Source organism: Saccoglossus kowalevskii, chromosome 12 (genome assembly GCF_978046115.1).
Source record: "Saccoglossus kowalevskii chromosome 12, keSacKowa6.1, whole genome shotgun sequence".
In the NCBI taxonomy this organism is placed as follows: domain Eukaryota; kingdom Metazoa; phylum Hemichordata; class Enteropneusta; family Harrimaniidae; genus Saccoglossus; species Saccoglossus kowalevskii.
Genome location: NC_140652.1, coordinates 20,888,081 through 20,912,361, shown reverse-complemented (window position 1 = coordinate 20,912,361; position 24,281 = coordinate 20,888,081). Strand labels below are relative to the sequence as shown.

The 24,281-nt window shown below is 39.0% G+C and overlaps 1 protein-coding gene and 1 long non-coding RNA gene across 4 annotated transcripts; both read left to right on the top strand.

The window, feature by feature from the left end:
• The first annotated feature begins 2,755 nt into the window (after positions 1-2,755).
• LOC102803933 (uncharacterized) lies at positions 2,756-18,710 on the top strand. 3 transcript variants are annotated; one of them, XR_013421499.2, is made up of 2 exons: positions 2,756-2,862; positions 8,366-8,530. XR_013421499.2 is itself a non-coding variant. In XM_006819628.3 (2 exons), exon 2 carries the CDS (start codon positions 13,245-13,247, stop codon positions 16,056-16,058), a length of 2,814 nt encoding a protein of 937 aa, XP_006819691.1. In that variant the 5' UTR covers positions 2,756-2,862; positions 13,183-13,244; the 3' UTR covers positions 16,059-18,710. The 3 variants fall into 3 exon arrangements, 2 of the variants coding, with proteins under 2 accessions (XP_006819691.1, XP_085362616.1); XM_006819628.3 differs by lacking the exon at positions 8,366-8,530 and adding an exon at positions 13,183-18,710; XM_085506490.1 differs by lacking the exons at positions 2,756-2,862; positions 8,366-8,530 and adding exons at positions 8,553-8,689; positions 13,183-18,710.
• A 4,401-nt stretch (positions 18,711-23,111) lies between these two features.
• On the top strand, positions 23,112-24,004 carry LOC146735620 (uncharacterized). The gene is made up of 2 exons (XR_014931141.1): positions 23,112-23,347; positions 23,831-24,004. It is a non-coding gene; the product is annotated as an uncharacterized LOC146735620 (long non-coding RNA).
• Positions 24,005-24,281: the final 277 nt, after the last annotated feature.

Here is a 24,281-nt window from a genome sequence, read left to right as displayed (position 1 = left end):
TTATTCTCCGAGGAGAAAACCACCCTAGGTTCCTTTTTTCAGAGACTAAGACTGCCTAAGAAGTAATTCTCACTAAGAGTACTACCATCTAGTATAAAATGTGTGCGGTTGTATTTATTATAAGCCCAGAATCATTAATTTGTAAGTTTCTTGTTAAAGGGCGGTAGCCGTCGCGCCACGCATGCGCGAGATTTATAGGTCTCATATAAACAAATACTTTTGATTGTTGCGCAGATAAATGAGTACAAACTGAGACGTTACCAAGCTTTAGTTTGGTATTTTTTAGGTGTTTGGAAGGCATCTAAGGAGTCACTGGTGGAAATTAGTGCAAGTCGAGCCCAGGTCAAACCTCATACTTGTGATTTCCATTAGAAGAGCGCATTGGATTGTGGGAAAATCAATGTTTATCAACACAAATGTCGCACATGCGCAGCTAGACGACTGCCGCCCTTTAAATATTTTTAAAATAACGCAAAATGGAAACTTGACATCCAGTATCCAGTGTGTATTTACCAGAGCTATGTTTCACAGCAGGGGACAGTGCGGAATGCATACTTTGTTGAAACGTTCTTTTCATGCATCACACATGGGACTATTCAGCAACGGAATGATATACATTTATTATCCTCGCCTGAAGACGTTGTCAACTTAATTAAAAAACACCTAGTGATTATCGACCAATCACATTCATCGCCGTACTTTTTGTACACTAAATCTCCTGTTGTAAGTCAAATCACTTTGAAGACTTGAATACATATTCAGAAATATCAATAACATCAATGATGAAACACTGATCAAGTTTTACGCTGTTAAGAATAAAGTGGGTTCTGAGCTCAGATCATGATAACGGCGGTCTGACAGACACGCTGCTCGTCATTATGGAATGAAATATTTTGCGAGGTAGATCATGAATATTCATAATTTACCATTATGCATATTTTGCATATACGGTGCACCTGCCACAGTTACAGTATGCAAATTATTTGAGAACAGTGACTATAAATTCAGATTGAAGGCTGTGGCCAATAACAGCCACTTTGGGAGGATAATTCTTGATATTGACCGAAACCAACGAAAATATAACTGTTTAATTATTCTTATTATTATTTAATTATTTATTTTATTATTAAATAGAATGAGGCAGTAAGCGAGGTTAATCTGAGCGCCAACTTGAAAAACAAACTTTACGTGTTGAAATTATAATTTGCTCTCTAAATGCATTCAAAAGTGTCTTCCATCCTTTCATCGTCTTCAAAAATATAACGTCTCGGATGTTATGACATCAGAGACCAGTAACAGAAAATGACACCAGAGGCAAATCTACCGTGACCGTGACGCTGGGAGAGGCCAATATCAATATTTATCAAATTATCATGTGGCCCTCTTAACATTGACTGTCTTATACTTGTGGGATGATAATAAGCGAATATTTCACATGGCTGCTGAGCACAATGTACGAGTCAACAACCCGGTCACGGGGTCAGGTAGAAACGGTAGAAAGTTCAGAGTGTTTTTAAGCGGTTCATCATTATGTGCCGATATATTACAACAAAATAAACAAAATTAAAATATGCGTGACCATCATTTCCGCATCTATATTTTAATTACACAAACCCACAAAATCCACTGAGAGGAAATGTTTCTGACAGTTTACGGCAAGAATTCCTTACCCAGTAACTTACCCAATAATGCACGATAAGACATACCGACACAAACTGAAACTGAATTAGCAATTGCTGAAACTTTGCTTCCGCCATGTAACACGTCGAAAAAAACAACGAAATATCGTATTACTAAATCGTCTTCATCCATATGTCATAATTGGACAAAGAGAAAAGACGTATTATATCAATCCAACAGAACGATCGCGTAATGCTTCATTGGATCCTGCCGGTGTGATGGTTTAAAATTACTGGTATTCATCGCTAAGCACAAGAGCACCGAACGTACTCGGGTCACCCCACTACTAAAAGTGGAAGCCATTTAGTACGATCTTTTAAAAGACGACCAACCGCAGTGTAAGAAGACGAGCATTGCTATCCTCGCTACGTATTTTATTAGAAAAAGCCAGGATGGTTAAATAAAATAAACACGATAATATGGAAATATTCTTAGTATGACTATTCATATATGTAGTGAAAGCGCAAAGAGAATAATTTATTAGTTAATTTATCAAATAATCGGTCAATCAATTAATATTTCATGTAATTAATGACGTATAAATATAAGGCAAATACACATTGTTAATTTCACTCCGCTTTGTAAAATTCACACAAGCTAAGCTGCGAGAAGCTGACTACAGCAGACATCATTCATTGAAGTAAATGTCGATATTTCTTTGGGGTTGGAAAATACAGCCATTGAATCTATAATTCAAAAGAAGGCTCATTGTTGCTTGGCACAATACATGCAATGGTTCTTGTTACTTCTCTGTGAGGACGGAGCTATTATATTTACCTGTTCAGTGTCGCTAACGCCAGAATAAAAAAAAAACATCAAAAACACACCTGGGCGATTCCATTCAACAAAGGAGTCTCGGGTTATGGATTTGAGAGACGAAACAGTATGTAAGTTCCTGTGATCGTTGAAACGCGTACGTTCCCGGTATAATGCTGATATATCTAGTTTTCAATTCTCTCACAGTGACGACAAGGCCCCTAATCGCTTTACTCGACCCTGCTCGAGACCCCCTCCCCCCCGAGGACGGAATGGATTCTGCGAATGTATGTGTACACTCACTTGTTAAATCGCCATATCACCGGGTATAGTGGGGGAAACTAGATCTCGCGGCAGGAAGGGAAGGATTTTTATAGACCACGCTACAGTATATACCGCCATGTCGTAGGGAAACACATACCTTAGGTACGTATTGTTAAATTGATTATCGATTGATCAATAATAAAACTCAATTGTTATTCTGTTTACATACGTGAATCATGTACGATACTGTGCGTTCTTTTGGGGAAGGGAACGTGTGACAGCAACGTAAGTTTGACAGAGCTGTACGAGGTTTATAACAATTCTCTATGGTAGATACTATCGGATTAGCGTTGTATTTCATTAAACAACCACAGCATTATTAACGCAGGTATATATGCTGTAAGACAGAGTCTACTTGCTTGACAACCCCTCGATCGGCGCATTAGATCGGCGTCTACACCGGTGACACCCCAATTTATTTCGCTGATGCCTAACTATTCGATTTAGTCTGAATATATGACGCCGTATAATGTAGTTAATGTTACTACGAGTTTTCTAGTTACGTGAGCGGTCACGGACATACTTTCGAACAACAACACCGTTATCCGCGCAGACAACTCAGGTCCCCGGATATAATCTGTATATGGCATAAAAGCCGTGGCGTAATATGATAAATGTCTCCCATATTCGCAGCCCTCGTTGGGTAACTCGCCCGACAAAACAGTCGCACAGGGTCTGTGTTTCAACACATGACATACGCTCACCTCGGTCGATCTACATAGACGGCACCTGGCAACCACATAGCGGTGGACACACACGGTATCTTGGCTAGTAACGCATCGCCGTCATTTGACCTTTGACGCTCAGCAATAATAACCATTGTGTAACAAGGGCATCTTCGTTATTGACGAAGGTTGGGCTAAGTAACAACAAACGCGAATCGCAAATTACCACAATTCAACCACCACCACAAACAACAATAACTATGAATCGCTCCCGTGCGTGCGTTGCATTTAATCAGCATTCCTAGACACACCCGGCACATGCACGTCTACCGAATTTCAAACACTGTCACACGTACATTGAATACAGTAAAATAATTCATATTTACTGGCATTTACATTCAGTATTTTAATATTTTGTACATATTCAAAGAGTTTTAATTTAACGAATTTGTCAGCAAGTGTTATATTGTTTTCTCATATGTTCACGTGAATTTAATTAGTACATTTATACAAAGACATTAGACGTTACAAAATGCATTTGATTTATAGTACCACTGTGTAATTTAACTGTCAATAACTATCATAGCAAAAAAATGTTATTGTGAGTGGTATTACGTAATAAGAAGATCAAATTATTTATAAAACATGGTTAATATGAAATTAAACAAGAAGCCCGCAATTTTATTATGTTTAATCTCGGAGTAATATACTTTACTCAAACTTAAAGGTATCCAAGTAATCGGAGAAAGCTAGAGAGAGAGAGAGAGAGAGAGAGAGAGAGAGAGAGAGAGAGAGAGAGAGAGAGAGAGAGAGAGAGAGAGAGAGAGAGAGAGAGAGAGAGAGAGAGAGAGAGAGAGAGAGAGAGAGAGAGGGGGGGGGTGTAGGTGCCATTAACTCGTGAAGAAAACAGTTGTAACCAGAATGCCAATATTCTTAAACTGTAACTTTACATTTGAGATTATGAATGGAATTCTGCAAATGTTCTTTTCTGGATCAAGACGGGCGTACAACAAACATTTTTCTCGCTCTATACTGCCAGCAATCTCATCATGTTAAGAAAAGGAATATACGAGTAGATAAATACCTTAGTCCTAAAACAAATAGTTGCCGGTCAATTTTAATGGTTTTCCAAACACGAAATTCAATTACATGGCCACTTCTGCCGTTCTAGTATAGCCTAACATGCAGGCGGCGGCCGGCGAACGACATCAGACCTCGCTGTGTTGGGTTTGGAGCACCGCGGAGGGCAACCTCAGGCTACTACCGTCCCAAATTTGAAATAATGCCCAACATGTGACTATTTTCTTCATTTAAAATGGCATTACTTTCAATTATTTGCAAAAAGGATAAGCATTTGTCATTCACTCCCGCGAGCTAATGCTTAAACACAAAGCATAACCATATAGAACACTTCGCTATCAATTCAGAATACCGTATTTTTTCGGCATTCCTGGGAGTTTATTCTTTAGCTATTTCACGCTGCTTTCGTGGTTTACTTCACTATTTCGCAGTTACCCACATTTTATTTCCGTAACAAAAACGACCTGGAATATGAACACAAAACAATACCTCATTGCGATGACGTCAGCAAGGTATCATTCTACCCGTGTTACACGTTTAAAATACATTGTTAATTAAGTTACTAGTACTCGGTATTGGAACGCGCCCTGTGTGACGATTATGGCGCTGTTATCGCCCATCTGATTAGCAAAACTACTGAGGGTATCTAAAACGCCAGGCGTATCAGACAACACGTCTACCGAGACATTGACTGATCACGATTTAGTTGCGCATGGAAAATCGGCCCCAACACTATCTCTTATGTATTAAATACGCTCTGTTCATTTTTGATGCGGGACTGGTCGTGACAATACAAAGAAGTCGGACATGTACAATGTCACGAAGTAGCAAGTGGCACAAACAAATATATAGTGTACGATTCTTTGGACCTGGACACAAACATATGTTAAAACAGATGTATTCGTGCAAATCCTCAAATCCCAAGAAGACGGTATAAAGTAGCAGACCGCGTCTCCGGATTGCTACTATTGTTCGGGGGGGGGGGTAGTAAATTGGACAATGGTCATTGTTGCGAAGAGCGTGAGCACTCTCTTCATATAGACCGCTATAAATCAGTGATTGACCTTCGTGTCCTCATTGAATAACCATTACTCTGCGAAATCGTCTTTTTTGAGCTCGGTTGTTCAGAGCATAATGCGTAAGTCCTATATGCACGGCATATTCACTGTAAATAAACACAGATCGGATTACGCAAGCAATGGCTGAAGGTCGCCGCCAGGAGTGTCTGGTGCAGTGTTCTGTTGGGGATCATTGCACCACGCAGAACAAATGTTACAATGTATGGACGTACTCGCTCCTAGATTCAGTGTCTCCTTCGGTATCAGCGCCGTGAGGGCGGCGTAATTTACACTCGCCTTCGCCTCCGTGTTAATATTGGTTGCCGGAGCAGAGAGTAGGATATTTTAAGGTCATGGTGAAACCCGTTATCTTACGATGAATAGAATATTTGGTTTCGCCCTGAATACCTGTGTCAAAAGTTCACTTTTTAATAGCCGTGTTTATGGAATCAATTGAAAACAATCTCGTCAACAGGAATGATTTATTGTATGTGTCGTATGGCATTGTGTTTGCGAGTTGCTGTAATGTTTCTATTAGTTTCAATTTGATTCGCGTCACAGTTCTGACAATTTTACAAATGTTGCTATGTACAATAAGTTATACTTCAATATTTGAGAATTCATGTCATGGCTGTGTGCACATGGCCACCTCTCTATGGGAATTAAAAGCGCTTACAGCCATCGCGCCGTGTCACGTTTGTTATGACGACTGCCAGTGTGACACTCTCACAAATAACACATCGGGCTTAATTTGATTATTTCGAATAGAATAGAATTTCCTAGTGAATGTATCTCGTCCAGATCCCCCACCCGCTTTTTGACGGGTGGGGCATCTTCATCCCTAAAGCTCAATAACAGTGGTCTTACATTATACAACGTTAAGTGTCCAACTGTGCAATGATTGATGAGAAAATTGTTGGGATTCGGTAAGAATGCAAAGGCAAATGCTGCGACAAAGGCACAACAGTTTGCGGACATTGACAGGTATAACATATTCATCCAAAAACACCGAGCAAATACCTTTACTTTACGTACAAAGTTTTTGTCCTTCCATTGGAGGAACATTTGCCCTTCAAGTTGTACGCAGCGACAGTCTGAGGTTGCCGAGAACCAATCGTTTGTACACGTTATTCGGTGTTATTATTAACGTACTCGTACATGAACGTGTTAATAATAACATTTTTGTTGGGCATACCCGTGCTTATTGGCAACAATCTAAAATACAAAATTTACGACACAGACCGCGCCAGCCCACGTGGGAGAAAATGAGGTTCGTTTTCCTGTAGGTTCGATTAGGATCTTAATACTGATGTACATTCAACTCCCCCCCCAAAAAAAAATCGTTGTTCAATTAAAAATCGATATTTTGTGGAAACGACTAGTTTCTGTACAGGACAGGAATTATTATTTTTAGCAAAATCTTATGTATAATGAGTTACCATTGCGGGGTTACCGGAACTTGAAGGGGTACACTCCTGTTGCTGGGAAGTTACGGACAGTGTCAAACACTTCACAAACAGTGTTTGCAAGTAACTTACCTGTGGTATTACAATTTAGTACATAACAGACAATTGAGCATAACTTTCGTCTGCAATGCATTTATGGTTATCTGACAATTACAATTCCAGGCTTTAAAACTTCAAAAGGCGTGCGCCATCTACGCAATCATATAACTACTGCGCGATCAGACTTCGATTCACGTAGACTATATAAACCTTCATCAAACCCAACACGTGCCGAATAATCATTCTTGTTTGCAGAGGGATTTTCTTTTCTTTTACGTTCTTCGGCGACCTGACTGGTCCGAGGTTCATTGGGTCTGATTTCATTAGAGCCTTATTTGGAGCGAGAACATACCCTAAAATAGAAGCATGGTGTAAGATTGTTGCCTTGCACGGGATGTCAATGTATGTACTACATTTACCAGCAAAACGACTGTGACAAAACCCTGGAAAATTTACCTTCGCCCCTTGCGACGAAGTCACTGTTTCTTTGACCCTCAAATTGCCGAGTGAAAGTAATGTAGTTTAAAGTACAAGTTTGAACGTTTGTGTAGTTCCCATTTAATATATAATAACTTCCCAAAAACATGTTTTTATTAATTTGACCGATGACTACAAACCACAATAGATCCTCACTGTGAAGTGACGGCAGCTCTTACACCCAGTCACGTCACAGGACTATTCGTCGCCAGAGGACGCCACCTATAGAACAGGCGAATGCACTTTCTACATTAAACACGATAACTTACAAAGTAAATGTTGGTCTTTTAGCTCAGGTATCATCAGTACATTGACCATCACCCAACTTGAACTTGAAGGCGGGCAGGAAGCGCATCATTATTCTCACACCCACATGATAATATTGAATTTTGTCGCACATTTTAAAGATTAAGAGATTAAAATCCGTATAAATTCCCGCATCTAACGAACTCACCTTGTTCAATTGAATGCATGTTACTAAAAATAGCAACATATTTGATTAAATGTCGTGACAATAGAATTGTGTATATTGTCCTCCAGGTATGGGCAGATGATTGAAAAAGCATCGGTGTGATAAGAGCTTAATCTAATTCCTCCTAAAACAACCATGACCGATTTTGCGTGCCTATCTGATAAGACTTAAACACTATATTTTGACGTTAATGCGAGCTACTAGTGCGATGGTACTCGCGGTAAATGCATATAGGTGTGCATGAAACACTATAAAACGTTTCTTTGCCATCGGGACAATTACAAAAAGGTTATTGATTAGCAGCGAGACGCCGAGTAATCGATGTCTGTTTTTTATTATTTTCTAAAGTAACCTGTGAACGCTGTATTGATGCCATAAGAAATTAACATATCATGCACGTGGTAGCAGCCGATGACGAGTTCAAGGGTCAAATACCTGTAAGGGACGGACGCAAATCATTCAACATCGCCATGGAGATATAGATTGTGATTTACTTTCGCCAAAAAAAAAAAATGATTCGACGCCGATTGATAAACCGATCTCTAAGAAAGAGAGCATCCATGCGAGCTCGTTATGATCACAGTCAGATGGCGTCTTCAAGTACGCCGTGTTGCATTCAGCAGACAAACAGACAAGTGAATTAACCAGACAAGTCTGCGACCATACTGACAGGTATTGGTGATCAAAGTAATGTTTGCTACCCAATCAGTTATCCATCAAGCGGAAAAGAATCAATATTTTGTTCGCTTCCGAGGCTACTCAATTATTTAGAATGTGGCAAGGCACCATGGGTCAAGTACTTTACATAACGGTCCATTAATCAGCTGCATGTCCGTCAGTAAAACGGAACACACAATAATTATTCAAGAAGTTCTTTTATGACCGGCACATTATGCTTTTAAATTTATAAAGATTCCCAAGAGGCAGAATAACAAAACATGGAGGCAATTTCATATCTTTTCTTATCTACTACAATAGGGTTCTCTTTAAAAAGACTCGTTTTATGTATTGAGGTTATTGTTGCGGGGCTTTTTATTCCATACAGAAAGAAATACCAAATGCTTTACAAAAGTAGGATTTTTCACGTTGTATTTTATGGTGTTAAATTCTGTTGAGAATGTCAGGTGGACTATCTTGTGCGTTGGGGGGTCAACTGTTTTCATTAGTAACTTCCAAAACACACACACAAACAAACAAACAAACGAATGAATGAATAAACAAACAAACAGACGAATGAATGAATAAATAAATAAATAAATAAATAAATAAATAAATAAATAAATTAATAATTAATTAATTAATTAATTAATTAATTAATCAATCAATCAATCAATCAATCAATCAATCAATCAGAGTGCCCACCTATAAAGTCTGTGCGATCCAATCAGCCGTATTCTGAGAGTCCTGGTAACTCCAGATAATCGAACCCTGCGGCCATTCACCGCGTCAAGTCGTGCATGTTGACATGTATTCACTCAGCATATTGATACGAGCATTGGCCACACTCCACGATCATGTTTACACCAAGTGCAAACCGCCGTGTCTCCGCGTAGATCGCATGAATGGTGCAAAAAAGAAGTCCCTAAGTTTTACCTAATATCAGGTGGCTACCAACAGATATCACTTCAAACGTTTGAATAGAGAAATTGCTATAAAACTTCGCTCATGTATGTTAAGATTCTAATACCCCATTGTGTAGGGACATTTATGTAAATATTGCGCTCTGATACGTGCGGAGTCCGGTTTACAGTCCGCGACTTTTTAATGGTGACAACAACATAGCATTGATTTCTGGCAGATTTCGTTCCATGCCGAGAGTATGCTTGTATGTTACATGTTGGCAATGGCATTGCTCAACGTGAAGGTAACCATGACAATGCCATGACAACAATTGTCACGAGACAATGGCATGTAAGGTATAATGTGTACAAGTCAACCAAGGGCTCCGTGTCAACATATCGCTGATTGAGCTATTTGATATAGACTGAGGTGATCAGCCATCTCGCTACTGACACCACATACCAACAGTCTCGCGGCACCGTTTATGTCCCCCGGGCACGTGTACGTTGATCAATATCATAGAAACTGTATTTCAGGCTCGTCCCAGGAATTAAATTGTAAACATTGTGATGGAGAACATTTCTATTTTTGTGCACACATCGACCATGCTCGAATGATTCCCACTGAAGAAGTCATGGAAGAGGGTTAGTTAATTTCGAGCCACGTTATTCGAAGGGGTTCTGACCGCTTTCAAGTTGCAGTCGATTTTAACATTGCACGTAAGTTAAAATTAAATACAGCGAGGATAAATTACAATCCTGTGTTCATACCACGGTGATTGTTGATTTTAACATCACATTAAAAGCTCAACAATGTTGTACAGCACAACAATCCGTAAATTATACGTTTAAAGAGAGGGAGAATTTATGTAAATGTTACTCGTAAGCGACAGCAACCATTTTAGTGACGATGTTTTACAGAAAAAAACGCAAGCCCACATTGTCAAACACAACAATCTTATGATATAGCCATGCTTATCGTGACATCTATGACACTACTATTATTGTTTGGTTAAAGCACGAGGGTCGCCACCTGCGCACGCGCGGGAATTGAGTCCCAAGCGACGATAACAACACACGCTAAAAACGCAAATGCCCATGGGTAGACGCTTGTTTGTAAACAGTGACACGCTATGGCCATCTGACGCATGCGCAGGTGACGACTAATTATTAAACAACGTGTGGTACATACATGGTTGGGAATATGTACATTCGTAAACTTGGGTCATCCACCCACTATCTTGTTGCTAAGAAGGTTATTGGATTTGTGAAAATATCCGCAGGGGACCTATTGTTAATTATACAATTTTAAAGCTGGGATTTTGGAGAACTAGTTTTACGTTGTATTATCATACATGGATTGTGGGTGTGCGAAATCTGATCATATTGTCGTAGAACTGTGGCCATAACTACGACGGGCAACGCGTTGGATTTTAACACGTACCACTAAAAAAATACGTATAAACTAAAACCACCAAAATAATATTTTAGTGGTCTGACATATATCATGTTGACAGTACTGGGCACGTGTATCACGTCACGTGTCACATATATCACAGAACTAGCTTGGTATATAAATCACGACATGCGTCACATGAATCGCGACACTTGTCATAGATATCATATATCACATACTATATCACACATGTCACACATATCACGACACATATACATATATATCACAGCATGTGTCACATATATCACGACACGTGTCACATATACCACGACACTTAGTATATAAATTACGACACGTGTCATATATATCAACACACTTGGTATATAAATTACGACACGTCATATATATATCACAACACGTGTCACATATATCACGACATGTGTCACATTTATCACGACACGTGTCACATATATCAACACACTTGGTATATAAATTACGACACGTCATATATATCACAACACGTGTCACATATATCACGACACGTGTCACATTTACCACGACACTTAGTATATAAATTACGACACGTGTCATATATATCACGACACTTGCCACATGTATCAGGGCACATGTTACATAAATCACGACACTTGGTATATAAATTACGACACTTGGTATATAAATTACGACACGTCATATATATCACGATACGTGTCACACATATCACGACACTTGGTATATAAATTACGACACGTCATATATATCACGACACGTGTCACATATATCACATCACTTGGTATATAAATTACGACACGTCATATATATAACGACTCATGTCGCATATATCACGACACTTGGTATATAAATTACGAGACGTTATATATATAACGACACGTGTCACATATATCACGACACTTGGTATATAAATTACGACACGTCATATATATCACGACACGTGTCACATATATCACGACACTTGGTATATAAATTACGACACGTCATATATATAACGACACGTGTCACATATATCACGACACTTGGTATATAAATTACGACACGTGTCACATATATCACGACACGTCATATATCACGACACGTGACACGTATATCACGACACTTGGTATATAAATTACGACACGTCACATATATCACGACACGTCATATATCACGACACGTGTCACATATATCACGACACTTGGTATATAAATTACGACACATGTCACATATATCACGACACGTCATATATCACGACACGTGTCACATATATCACGACACTTGGTATATAAATTACGACACGTGTCACATATATCACGACACGTGACACGTATATCACGACACTTGGTATATAAATTACGACACGTCACATATATCACGACACGTGTCACATATATCACGACACTTGGTTTATAAATTACAACACGTGTCACGTATACCACAACGCACATGCCGCATATATCACGACATTTGCGACATATATCACGACACTTGTCACAAATATCACGGTATTTGCCACATATAACACGACTCTGCACATGTGGCAACACTTGTCACAAATATCACGACATTTGTCACATACTAGTATATCACCCTACTTTTCAGATATATCACAGGTATAGCAACCCTTCCCACATACTAGTATACAACATTGTTGATTTTATCTACTACAAAACGGTAACGAGTTGACGACAATCATTCGATGAAATCCGTTTGTAACACATAGAGGTAGTTGGCTGACATTAAAGCAGATACTCATATTTGTTTTAAAAAGTTTGATTTTACGCGATTGTTGACAGAACGCAGATAAATATATACGGTCACCTGCATTTAACACAAAACACGGGAAAACTTGATTTATTATAGATATTTATTATAAATATGCTTTAAATTTCTAGGAAACTTATTTTTACCTTTTTAGAGATTTCTTATTTTGTACTAGATAAAATAACACGGGGTTGGTGAGTTGTGTCCAAATCAATACTTGTATGGTACGTTTGAAACCCGATATTGTTATTTTCGCCCCCTTTATTAGGTCACGGCCCAATGCTCAGGAACGACCTTATTACACACTAGCGTCTGTGGCCAAACCCACACATGGAACTACTTCTCCAGCATCGCGCATGGTTACATGCTGTAACTATGGAGTGAAGCGTTTATTATTTTAAGAGTTTGTCACTCTTTCTAATTACGTTGTTTCTCTTATTTACTATTTGCAGACCCGTGAATATCAGCATTGCTTTCATATTCAGTAGAGCGGTATTTAATATCCACCATCACCATGTCTTCTATTGAAGAAATCAAATCAAGTATACAGGAGTCCCTGAATTCCAACATGGAACGAAACATCAGCAAAGCCAACTTGAAAGCTGGTGACATCCTGAACAAGGCGGATGACTTGACAAACCCACGTTACTGGTATCAGAACGAGTACCCCCGCCAACTAGTTCAGATCTTGTCACGATCGTCCACCTTTGTCGGTATGCCGCGCAACGGCGTTGACGTCGAGAGAGCGGTGTTTACTGCCGATGAGCAAACCTTGCAGCACCTTCGGAGTCTTGATCAATTAGATAAAGAACTACGGAATAAATATCAAAGCAAACTTGTCGAGAATCGGCAGCGACATGGAGATGGAGCTCAGAGGCAGGGGAGAAGGCAGCACAGAGGTCAGTTAGCCTGGCAGAGGAGACATGTAGCTGAGAATCGATACGATGCATTGATAGGTAGGAATAACAAGGCACTTGGGGGTACAATTGTAACAGTCAATGTTCTACGAGAGGAAAAGGAGGAACCTGAGGAATCCGGTGATGATTTTTTTAAGCTGACGCGAGAAACGGATTATCGTGCCGGGGAAAAAATTGGTGGAAAAAATAAAGCTCTCCCAACGCCTGAAATAGAGAGGTACCGATCGATTAAACGTCAGGATACAAACAATCAAATTAACAATGAGGATGTCTTAGATGCATACAATAGAAAACCAAGTAAGAAAGTCGATTCTTTGCCCAGTATACATAAAAGTTTTCTACCGCGAGAAAAACGCGCTTACAAACAAGTTGTGCCGACGACGCATGCGCCGACGGATGAATCGCACAGCCAATCATTTCCTCGCATTGAAATTGACACGCGGAGATCAGACGACTACGAAACCAGTGAGAAAAAAGAAACTTCGACCAAGAAGGCGGGAAATAAAACGAGCGGAGATAAAATGCCATTCCCGAGCATTGAAGATCTCATGCAGGTGCGTGAACTGGGCAAAAGCGATGCTATGAGCATGACGGACAATGAGCAGAAACAACGTCACTACATGGATGACTGGATTCATAAATTGGCGAACGAGAAATCGGGGAGTAAGCAGGGTAGAACAAGGAAAAAGAAATTCCAAGACGTGTTTCAAAAGAGTTTCGACCCGACAATTTATAAAACCGATACGAAAGTACACGATATTGAGGTCAGTAAACCAAAACACATATTGATGAAACCAAACAACGCATTGGCGCCGTTGCCAAGAAAATATCCGGAACTGGCAACCAACGAAAAACCATTTGGTGGCATGTATTTTCATACACTGAGACAAAAGTCGGTCTACCATCTCAAATTAAATGAAATGAATGTGCAACTAAAACAGTACAAGCGAAAACAACCGCGATCGCCTAGTGTATCATCCACCAGCTCACACAACAGTGATTTTCATTATAAATTCAACAAAGTAGAAAATAAACTAGATGTAATTGAGAATCAGATCGGCAAGTTGTATCACTCGAATGCGTCATTGCAGCGAATCGTCAATCGTGATGCGTCAAAAAGCAAAACGGAGTCCGTCTCCAACCGCGACGACCTTTCTATCGACGCCATTCCCGTTTCTACCCGCCCGCCAAAAATCGACTCTTCGTTTGAGAATAATGTAACAGACAGTGCAAAAGATGTGGCGGAGAAAGTTATTGCGCGCAAATCTCCTGGCATTGAAGAGGAAGAGAACGGCACCGAAGCGGGGAAAGATCATTGTCACAGTAACGAAAAAGAAGAAAGCGCACCTGAACAAGAAAAAAATGACTCTAAGTACAAATATTCAAAAACTGGCATTGTTGCTACGGAAAACCAGGACATCAACAAACTAAATGTTGTTACTCTGGAGATGGACGGAGAAGAGAATCGAGCGGCGGACATTGCGAGAAAAACGCAAACTATCTCAAGCGCTAGTAAACCGGAAACGCATGCAACGGACGAGGACTCCGGAAGCACAGGTAGCGATGTAGCGTACGAACGAATTAGCAGGGAAACCAGAAGATCTGTCGCTGGATCACCAGTGAAAGAGCCAATGAAAAAGTTCCATAAATTGGAACCGTTCAATGAAAAAGACTCATTAAAACACAAGGCATCAAAGATGGCGCAAGGAAATGAGGACAGACTGAGAGACGAAAGTTGTCAACAATCGAATGATTTTGAAGAAACCGACAAGGAAAGATTTGAAGCTAAGGACACTGATGCGAGTTCAGCCGGGGATTCGAACGAGGTTGACAAAGACAAGATAATATCTAAAAACAAAGATATTGATACGTGTTCAGTTGGAGTTACGAACGAGGCTGACAAACACAAAAATGATAAACACAATACTGTTGATGAAGATGACGAAAAACCCAATGATGAGACGACAACAGCAGAGAAGGAAAAACATGAAGGGGAGAATGAGGACGTAATCGTTGCCGAGCCGAATAAGCCAAGAAGTCCATCAATCAACATTGGAGAGGATCCCGTTAACGATAGTGCCTCTGAGAAAAGCGGGAATAGAGTGGTGGGTGCGGAGAATACAGATAATATGCCAAATTGTGAAGATAACAAGAAAGGATTAACCACCGAGATCAACGCTGACGGCGCTTCAGCTGATGATGATGATGATGATGTAATTGTCGATAAGACACGCGAAAATGGCGTGAACATATCACCGAGAAATGTTGATAGTAACGATGGTGGGGATACACCGGTAGTAGAGGGCGCTGACACCAATACAGATTCCAAGCCAGGCAATAAAGATTCGCTGACACAATTATCAAAAGCCGATGAAACGATAAATGTCGATAATGCAGGAGGAGTTAATTGATCTCCATCGCCCAATGGGTAATATTATCCCATACTAATCTCGATTGCCGCCCAATACACATTAGACAGAAAAAACCCAGAACGAAGGTTAGTATAGTGCGCCTGCTGGGGAGTCGAAAACAACAAAGGACAGAATACAATGTCAGGTGCATGTACATGTACATATGCATCATGTACTAGTAATTCATAAGTTAGGGGGTCAATCATTCATCATGGCGTGTGACTGATAGAGTTTGAGCAATGCATTTTGTTCCGCTTAGTCTTATTTGTATTTTTGTTGTTATATTTTTGAATTACCAACATTTTTTTCTCGCAACACTTTACAGACAACTTTTTCTCTCTCTCTTTCTCGGTGCCTAGCTTTTTGACAAATTTTAAGCCACCCCCATGATTTAAGCTGGTCGACACCTTAACAATACGGTCTTTGTGTTCGTGTAAATTTTTCACCATTTTTCTTCTCGGTGGCAGCGTTTTCAAACATTAACGCGCCTATGACACAGATACAACAAACAATTTAGATCCATTGCTGGACTGGCCTAGTCATGGCCAATTGTATAATTCTTTTTTTTTTTTTTTTTTAATCTTGGCCCGGCGCGAGATTAACGAGTCAACACGTAAGATTGTACAAACTCATCACGGTTCTTAAAAGGAATTATCATTTAAAACAATAAAATTGCCATGGCTGGGCTAGTCTAATTTATTGCATGCTATGCTTAACAATCGGTCAAGTAGCACCATTGGTGCGCGTTCCTACCGTGACAGTCGATACGTACATGAAACAACCACGCCACTCATGACACTCGACGATTTTAGTAAAAATAGATACAACATGTTTCCAGTAATCAGTGAAACTTTTTAATTTTAACGAGACCGAATACATTTGGTTCACATGAATTTTAAATTATTACAACCATTCTAGTAATCTGGTAGAAGTAAATTATTCTGAGCTTCCATCGTTGGGCCGCACGCAATACAACTTTCAGTCGTCAAACCCGACTTATTTTATTTCGTGCTTCACTAAAGCAAAGACAAATTTCATTTACATTTGTTTTCAATGGAGACAGATTTGAAGACCACTCTTTGTTTTGCGTCGGACCTCCGAAGATCGTCTTCGTCATACACTATAAAAACAAGTGTTTTGTTTAGATGTAGATTGAGGGCGCAAACAAAAGGCTTTAAGATGATATCGCATTGACCAATGCGTCGAATATGCTGATTAGTTATAGGTGGATTATTCAATTGTTTAATTCGAATCTCAAAACTACATCAGCGGTTCACAGTTCCTGTAAAGTAATTTTGACATTGCATTATTTAAACCTGTTTATGTTTCATTATTAGGGAACCTGATAAGATAGATTTAAAAACAGACGCAGATTTGGGAAAAAAAAACATCATTTTGAAAGCAAAATGTTATATGGAAAATGACTTTATTTTATTTGTATCACACATTTGCTACAGGAAAAAACAACGTCGTTTAGAAAGAAATTGTAGTTTGAAATTATTTTTACAGTTCAACCATCTCCTCCTCGAGAATATAATGGTTGAACCCGGTTCGTTTATTTTTGACATTACGGTAACTATACTTTGGCGTTGGACTTGCCATGTTCGCTGTAAACACATTGGTGATATGTAGCGCCCTCTAGGCACCAAATATCAATTTACTTGTATGTTATAGCATACTCATAGGAACTATGATCGCGGGATGGCAACCTCGACGGAAAACGTACAAGTTCTGATCCCCGGGGCAGTGGGCAAGATACAGGCAGTAGTTTCTACTATACAGTTTGTTATAATTACCACAAAAGACGCGTCTACCATTTTCAACGATTATTAGCCTGAGGTATAATATGGAGTTTGTGTTTTAGAACGTTGCTCCGGCAAGTAGTGTTGCTGTAACACCTTCACAATCACAATACATATCATGTTCACTTTGTAACTCCTAGTGTAATTATTGAAACCAAATGCATAATATGCATAATAATAATAATAATAAAATGAAAAATAAATAAGTTAAAAGTAAAGTTATATACAATCTGTTTATATACTCTAAGTGCACCCCTCTCCAAAGCTGATAGTTTATGGCATCACAGCCCTTCTATCAGAGAGACTGCGTCTATATAAACCCTATCTATAGGTAGCTTACATGTTAGCCAGGGTCTATCCATGTTACCAGTGAACAATGTGGAATAGTTTTAAGCCGCCACTTACTTGCAAGCCAGTCATGTTCGCATGGACACTAACAATCGGCAGCTTACATGCAAGCCATTTTTTTTCCATGTAACCAGTGAACATAATAAAATGGTTCTAACACGACTCTCGCGTGCAAGACAACCATATTGTTTCCTATTTGTTTGTGTAATTCTGCTTATTTCCAGTTAACCAGTGAACAAACACTGTATGGAATCTGAGTACTGATATTTATTTATTTATTTTATTGTAACAATTATTGCCTCTATACCATGTTATTCGCATGCTGTTGTGATTGGTTTTGTTTTTGTAAAACAGTCTGCGATAGTTTGCTATGAAAAGGCCATGATTTCATTTCGTTTGCTGCTTTCAGCTATATTTGATCTGGTTTTTGCTCTATATGTTGTGTAGTTTTTCTTTCTTGATGGTTGCGTACGAATTACAATGATGTATTTTTGAACGACAAGATTATATAATTGAAAGCTCTCATGTACATAGTACCACAGACATTTCAGCGAAGGCCTGAGGCCTTAGGGCCGCACACTCTTGTAAACGCCCTCACGCGACATTATGTGATTTTCTTTCTTTTTTTACACTGGTACATGCATGAGCTGTCAATCAGTCACTGTTCAGTACGGGTGGAAAACCACGCAATGTCGCGTGAGGGCGTTTACAAGCGTTAACAGCCTGAGGCCTCCATCCTTTGCTGAAATGCCTGCGGCATTTTTTTCAAACGTCTTCGGCATTTGCTGATTTGGTATGCTCACAAATTAGGCCTGAGGGATGTCGACAGTCTAGGAACTATCCATCTCAATCGGAGTCTGTTATTTATTGTCCTGCTCAAAATGGAGGTTAATTGTGTTAGCTAAACATTTGGATTGTTCCCCTGACCATGGCTCCATGCCCTGACTTAATAAGTAAGGAAAGAGATAGATGATAAGGAAAATGTATATCTGGTTCGAGGTTTGATTTATCGATAAACGTTCGTTGAGTCTAGTCTTCCACGGTCAACGATGTAAGTCAGTCACGGATGTAGTCATTTCTCCGGCACTCTCAGGTATCACTTTCACTTCGAAGCTAATTTAAAAGTTATGATAGATTCATTGATAGTCAATTACGGTACTTCCCAATTTCATCATTTCTTTCAAGTAGTCTAGGTTGGAGAATGCTTCGGGTGCCACGGAAACCCAGCTTCACACTTCCTTTCAGTTTGCTAGCAGGTCACGGTGCCAATTCTGTTTTTTTATGTTTAACGTGTTAATTAAAGCGTGGTGGTCGTCGCGCAGCGCGTGTTCGAATTTCATGTAAATATACAATGTATTTTACACGCGTTGTATACGTCGCTATGAGTCCCATATCGAACAGGATGCGGTACGACGACTGCCTTAAAGTTTCGTTTTGTTTCATGGAAAAGACTAAGCCTTCTTTGCTCAATATATTCTCTCTGAGTGAAATATGAGCGTCTTGTTTTTTATGGTTCAGAATTTATTACTTTATTTCACTTTTCATCAAAACCTCAAATATGGTGTGTCAGAGAAATACAGGTTGAACTTTATTCTAGTAAAAGTATGTGTAATTTGACACATAGTTTATACATAATACATAATTTATGGTCAACTGAACATAACACAAGTACATATATACACTAGTTCAAAATCATGGTAAAATGGCCCTTTGCCCAACATAATTTATCGATCCCTTGGGTCGTTGTGTCGTTACAGAAAGCCCTGTCCCAGCACAGACTTGTGCCATATGACGCCTTACTAGCCGATTTGGATAAAATACCGCTCCGCTGCCTTTTTACACCAGTGTTTATACACGGAACTTGATATTGCCGTTTAATAAAATATTTTAGTGAAATATTGTTTAGGGAGTGAAATACATGTATTATTATTATACTTCATGACCATGACAGCCAATCAGATTACCGTATTAGAGGTTGACATTTGTTTATGTCTACCTCTTGCCATAATTGTATGTTAAGCTCCATCCGGGTACCTTCCTCCTCAATTTACCTGATTTACGTCAATAACTTGTCAGGGGAACACGATACGCGGCAATATTCGTGAACTGATTGGTTTGCCAGGTTTACGTTCACTATTTGACTATCTTATTGGAGAGAAAAACTAGGATTTTGTAGCGATTTTGCGTGATCTTTAGTCAAGCTTGTCGTGCGCTCGCCAGCGCGCTCAGCTACGCGCTTTAAGACATTCGATCTGTGATTGCGTAGTTCGTCGACCTAAATAATCTGATAGTTGTGGGCTTTTCCGGGTGACGGAATCGTTTTGTTTGATTTTGTTACGTATTTTGTGTGTTTTCACAGTATATTGACGTATTATGTACAGTGTATTTGTTGAAAGAGAATGGTGTTGACATAAACCTATGCTCAAGCAGTGTGCAGCTCCGTGTATAGCTCGGTTCAGTGTTCTACTTGTAATGCGAACTGGAACGCAATGTAGCGTATAGTTGCGCAAAGATGGCGCAGGATGTTGTTGCAAAAATCAATTCTTCGTCAGACTGAATCTGTTGAAATTAAGTTTATCCAAACAACCATGAAAGTAAAAAGGCGTCCATGATAGAACTTAATAGAATTCAATCACTGCTCTTGAACTCTTTCAACTTATATTTTTGTGTTCATACATGCATTCAGATCTACAAGCGTGAACGGAAAATAAAATTGCCCCATGTCAAGAATGTTGCGAATAATTACACTGTTCCAATTAGCAGCATTAATTATCTAAGAATACGACATTGTTACAAGACTATTTGTCATGCAGGTATTAGCCCCATACATAGCACACAAATATTTGAGAGAACCTTGATGAACATTACCAGCAATGACCAACCTACCAGTCTGTAATCTGTCACATTTGGACAAGATTTATTTCGATATCAGTCTCATATCATACAAATAAAACTATATAATCCACACAATCTAAATGTAACCAGGTTTTATTTTCAAAGTTTGGTTTATAGAGTGAAAACATAAATTGTTCAAATGATCCACAGCAGAAATCAAGCTCCTTTTTTCACAATTATGAGAAAGATGAACTGCATTCAGCAACTGAAAATATCCTGCAGTCTACTTATTGAAGACATTTGATCACGTTTCAGTGCAGTGTATTATAATAACAGCTAGTACTATTCTATGGAAATGGTATTCAGTATAGCTCTATATAATAATTGTAATTGGTGGGTACTCGACGTACAGTGTATACGTATATATTCAATGCCACCTTACGTATGACAGAATACCTGCCAGCCCCTCAAAAATGGTTGGCGAGGGGGTACAGTACTAATACAGCAAAAAATAGAAAAGATATGTAGGTGTAATATGACATGTGCAGCTCTAAGTTTCTCCTGGAATATATGCTCGCCCCTTGAAACATTTTTAGGCGAGTAGAACTGTATAAGAGAAAAAAAACCTGAATCAGAATCTTGCAAAAAAAAATGAGTGTAATTCAAATAAAAAAACTTCACGCTATTCAATTTCTTTTTGTTGTCGACATAAAAACAACACTATAAATCGGTTTGCCGAGGACTGTCGTCTACTGGTAAAAAAGAACGCATGTAAACATTACATATAGATGGCGCTGTTCCTCAAAATGGCGCCCACGTGCAAGCAATATATTGGATTTCAATCGAATGGAATAAATCACGAGTCAGTCAAAACAAATTGTCATTAAAATACCCAAACTTTCACTTTCCCAGTATGATACATGTACTCGATTTGAATTATTCTTGTTCACGCACGCCGGCGAAACAAAGGCTTTGCTATTCAATCATGTCGACATCACGATCGCTGGCAAAAGCCAGGTTACCGCGCCAGTCGATGTTTTGCTGACGTACATGATCGGTCACGATTTCGAGTAATGTTAAATGTGAAATATGTTCATGTAAAATTCACGATTAATTATTTATTTCATTTTTTCAATTCGCCAAAAAAATACCCACCACCCTTAACCCTTGTTTAATTTGGTAACACAATATGCTCATATTTAAAGACTCAACTGTCTTGCTGTCAGCATCCTTTATTTTAGGTCTTTGTCACATTACCTTAAACCCCGCAAATAAAAACGTGCATGGACTCGTGCGAAGAATCTGTGCGCATTGCCGTGTGTTAACTGTCATAAAGGTGATTGACTGGTCATAATTGTTTACCACCCTGGAAGAACAATTTGAATCTACCAGAATGAGATGTGCTTGAGATTTGACAATTGGAATCTACCAGGTGTGCTGTTAACGTTATTTGAATAACAAATGATGTTTATGATCTACTGACTTGCCTACGTGAGAGATCCTGGCAAAACCACATTCTGATTGGATCATGTATAACCCAGTTATTTAGGTCTATAAATAGGCTACACTGAGGACAGTTGGGGTCTATCATTTCTACCGTGTACCCTGTGTGTTTCTGCTGCGATACTGTGAAACAATGGATACAGGCTTCAATCATCGCTCTGTGAGACTTGTATGAACTGCTCTGCGATCTTCTTCTTTCAGCGGTGCCCTCCAGAAGAAACGGCATTCTTCGGCAAGCAAGACTCTTCTTTGATGTGTTGCAGAAGCCATTGACTGTCATTCTGGAACTGTGAGTTGTCACCAATGCACACTTCCCTAGGCAATCCCCTATTTTAGTAACTTTATTTGTTGTATTATTCTGTGTTTTGTTTCTTGTGATTATTTTGAGAAGTATTAAAGGTAGGAGCTTCAACTTGATATTTTTTGAGTTAGGTGCGGAATTGTTCTTTTTCACCAATCTGATTAAAATCTGATGTAGTGTACGGGCTTTAATTATTTTGGCTATAAACTTATTTTTTTTTTTTTTTGTATTACTTTTGTTATTAATGCCCTTTTATTTTATTATTTTCTTTGATTTTGATTTTGTGATTTTTTTTTAATTCCGCCCTACCTACATCTGACCCGATGCCTATGTAACGAGATTTCAACGAGACCCACTATCGACGATTTTAGTCAACGAATCACAGACCTCCTTCTATAGCGCACATGATGACGTCATCGGGCAGAGGCTGATGGCAAACACACTCAAATAAAATGACGGATTATACCGACGTTAGCGACCGAGAAAAACACGGCTTTTCGGTAAGTTTATCATTGTCAAATGCAACGAAAGTCATTTTTATGCTAATATTGTGGCTCGAATGGTTCGACTTTAGATCGTTATTTTGCATAGTTTTTCTGAGAGTGACGATTTTGTTTCCACCGGTTCGACCGAACACCAGTGTCTTTTTCCAGTCGCCTGCCCTGGAGACGGGTGATGTTTTGTTGACGATCGGACCAAAATCGTCTACGGTATTGAAGCCGTAGCTGTAAATATTCATCAAATTGTATCAACATTTTGTACATTATACAATAACTCTTTAATAAAGTAATTGAGCTGATTTGGACAGGAATAAAATATTTTTTATTTGGAACACATCGCAATTGATCAGGAAATATTTTGTTGCTAAAATTTTCTGCGTCGATGCCGTGGGCCGGTGACCGGTATATAATGTAAAATCAGTTTGCGTTGTTTACTATAGCTGTTTACAGTGTTCTAATCATTACGATTTACTTCTATTCTAGATAATTATGCTCAGTGATGTAAAATTGAAGCGATGACTGAATGAACGAACCTTGGCTGGCGAAGATGTATCTGGAAGTGTACACATTTGTTGGAAGGGAAAAAAATATTCAATGTAATGACAAAAATTGTAAAATGCTGTGGAATTTCTTTTGCAAATAAAAATATACTAGCAATTTTCTATTAATGGTTTATTCAAGTGGGCAAAATATAATGTACAGAAAGATTGCCCGTAGAGTATCGCTACACTGAAAAGTAAGCAACCGACAGCCTGTATAAAAAGGGGGCTGTGATTGGCTGCTACTTACGCGAGATTTGAACGGGACTTACATAGGCATCGGATCAGATGTAGGTAGGGCGGAATTAAAAAAAAGGGCATTAATAACAAAAGTAATACAAAAAAAAAAAAAAAAAAAATAAGTTTATAGCCAAAATAATTAAAGCCCGTACACT

What these genes read in the sequence shown, in the direction of transcription:
- LOC102803933 (XM_006819628.3), top strand. Translation starts at nt 13,245, where the DNA reads ATGTCTTCTATTGAAGAAATCAAATCAAGTATACAGGAGTCCCTGAAT.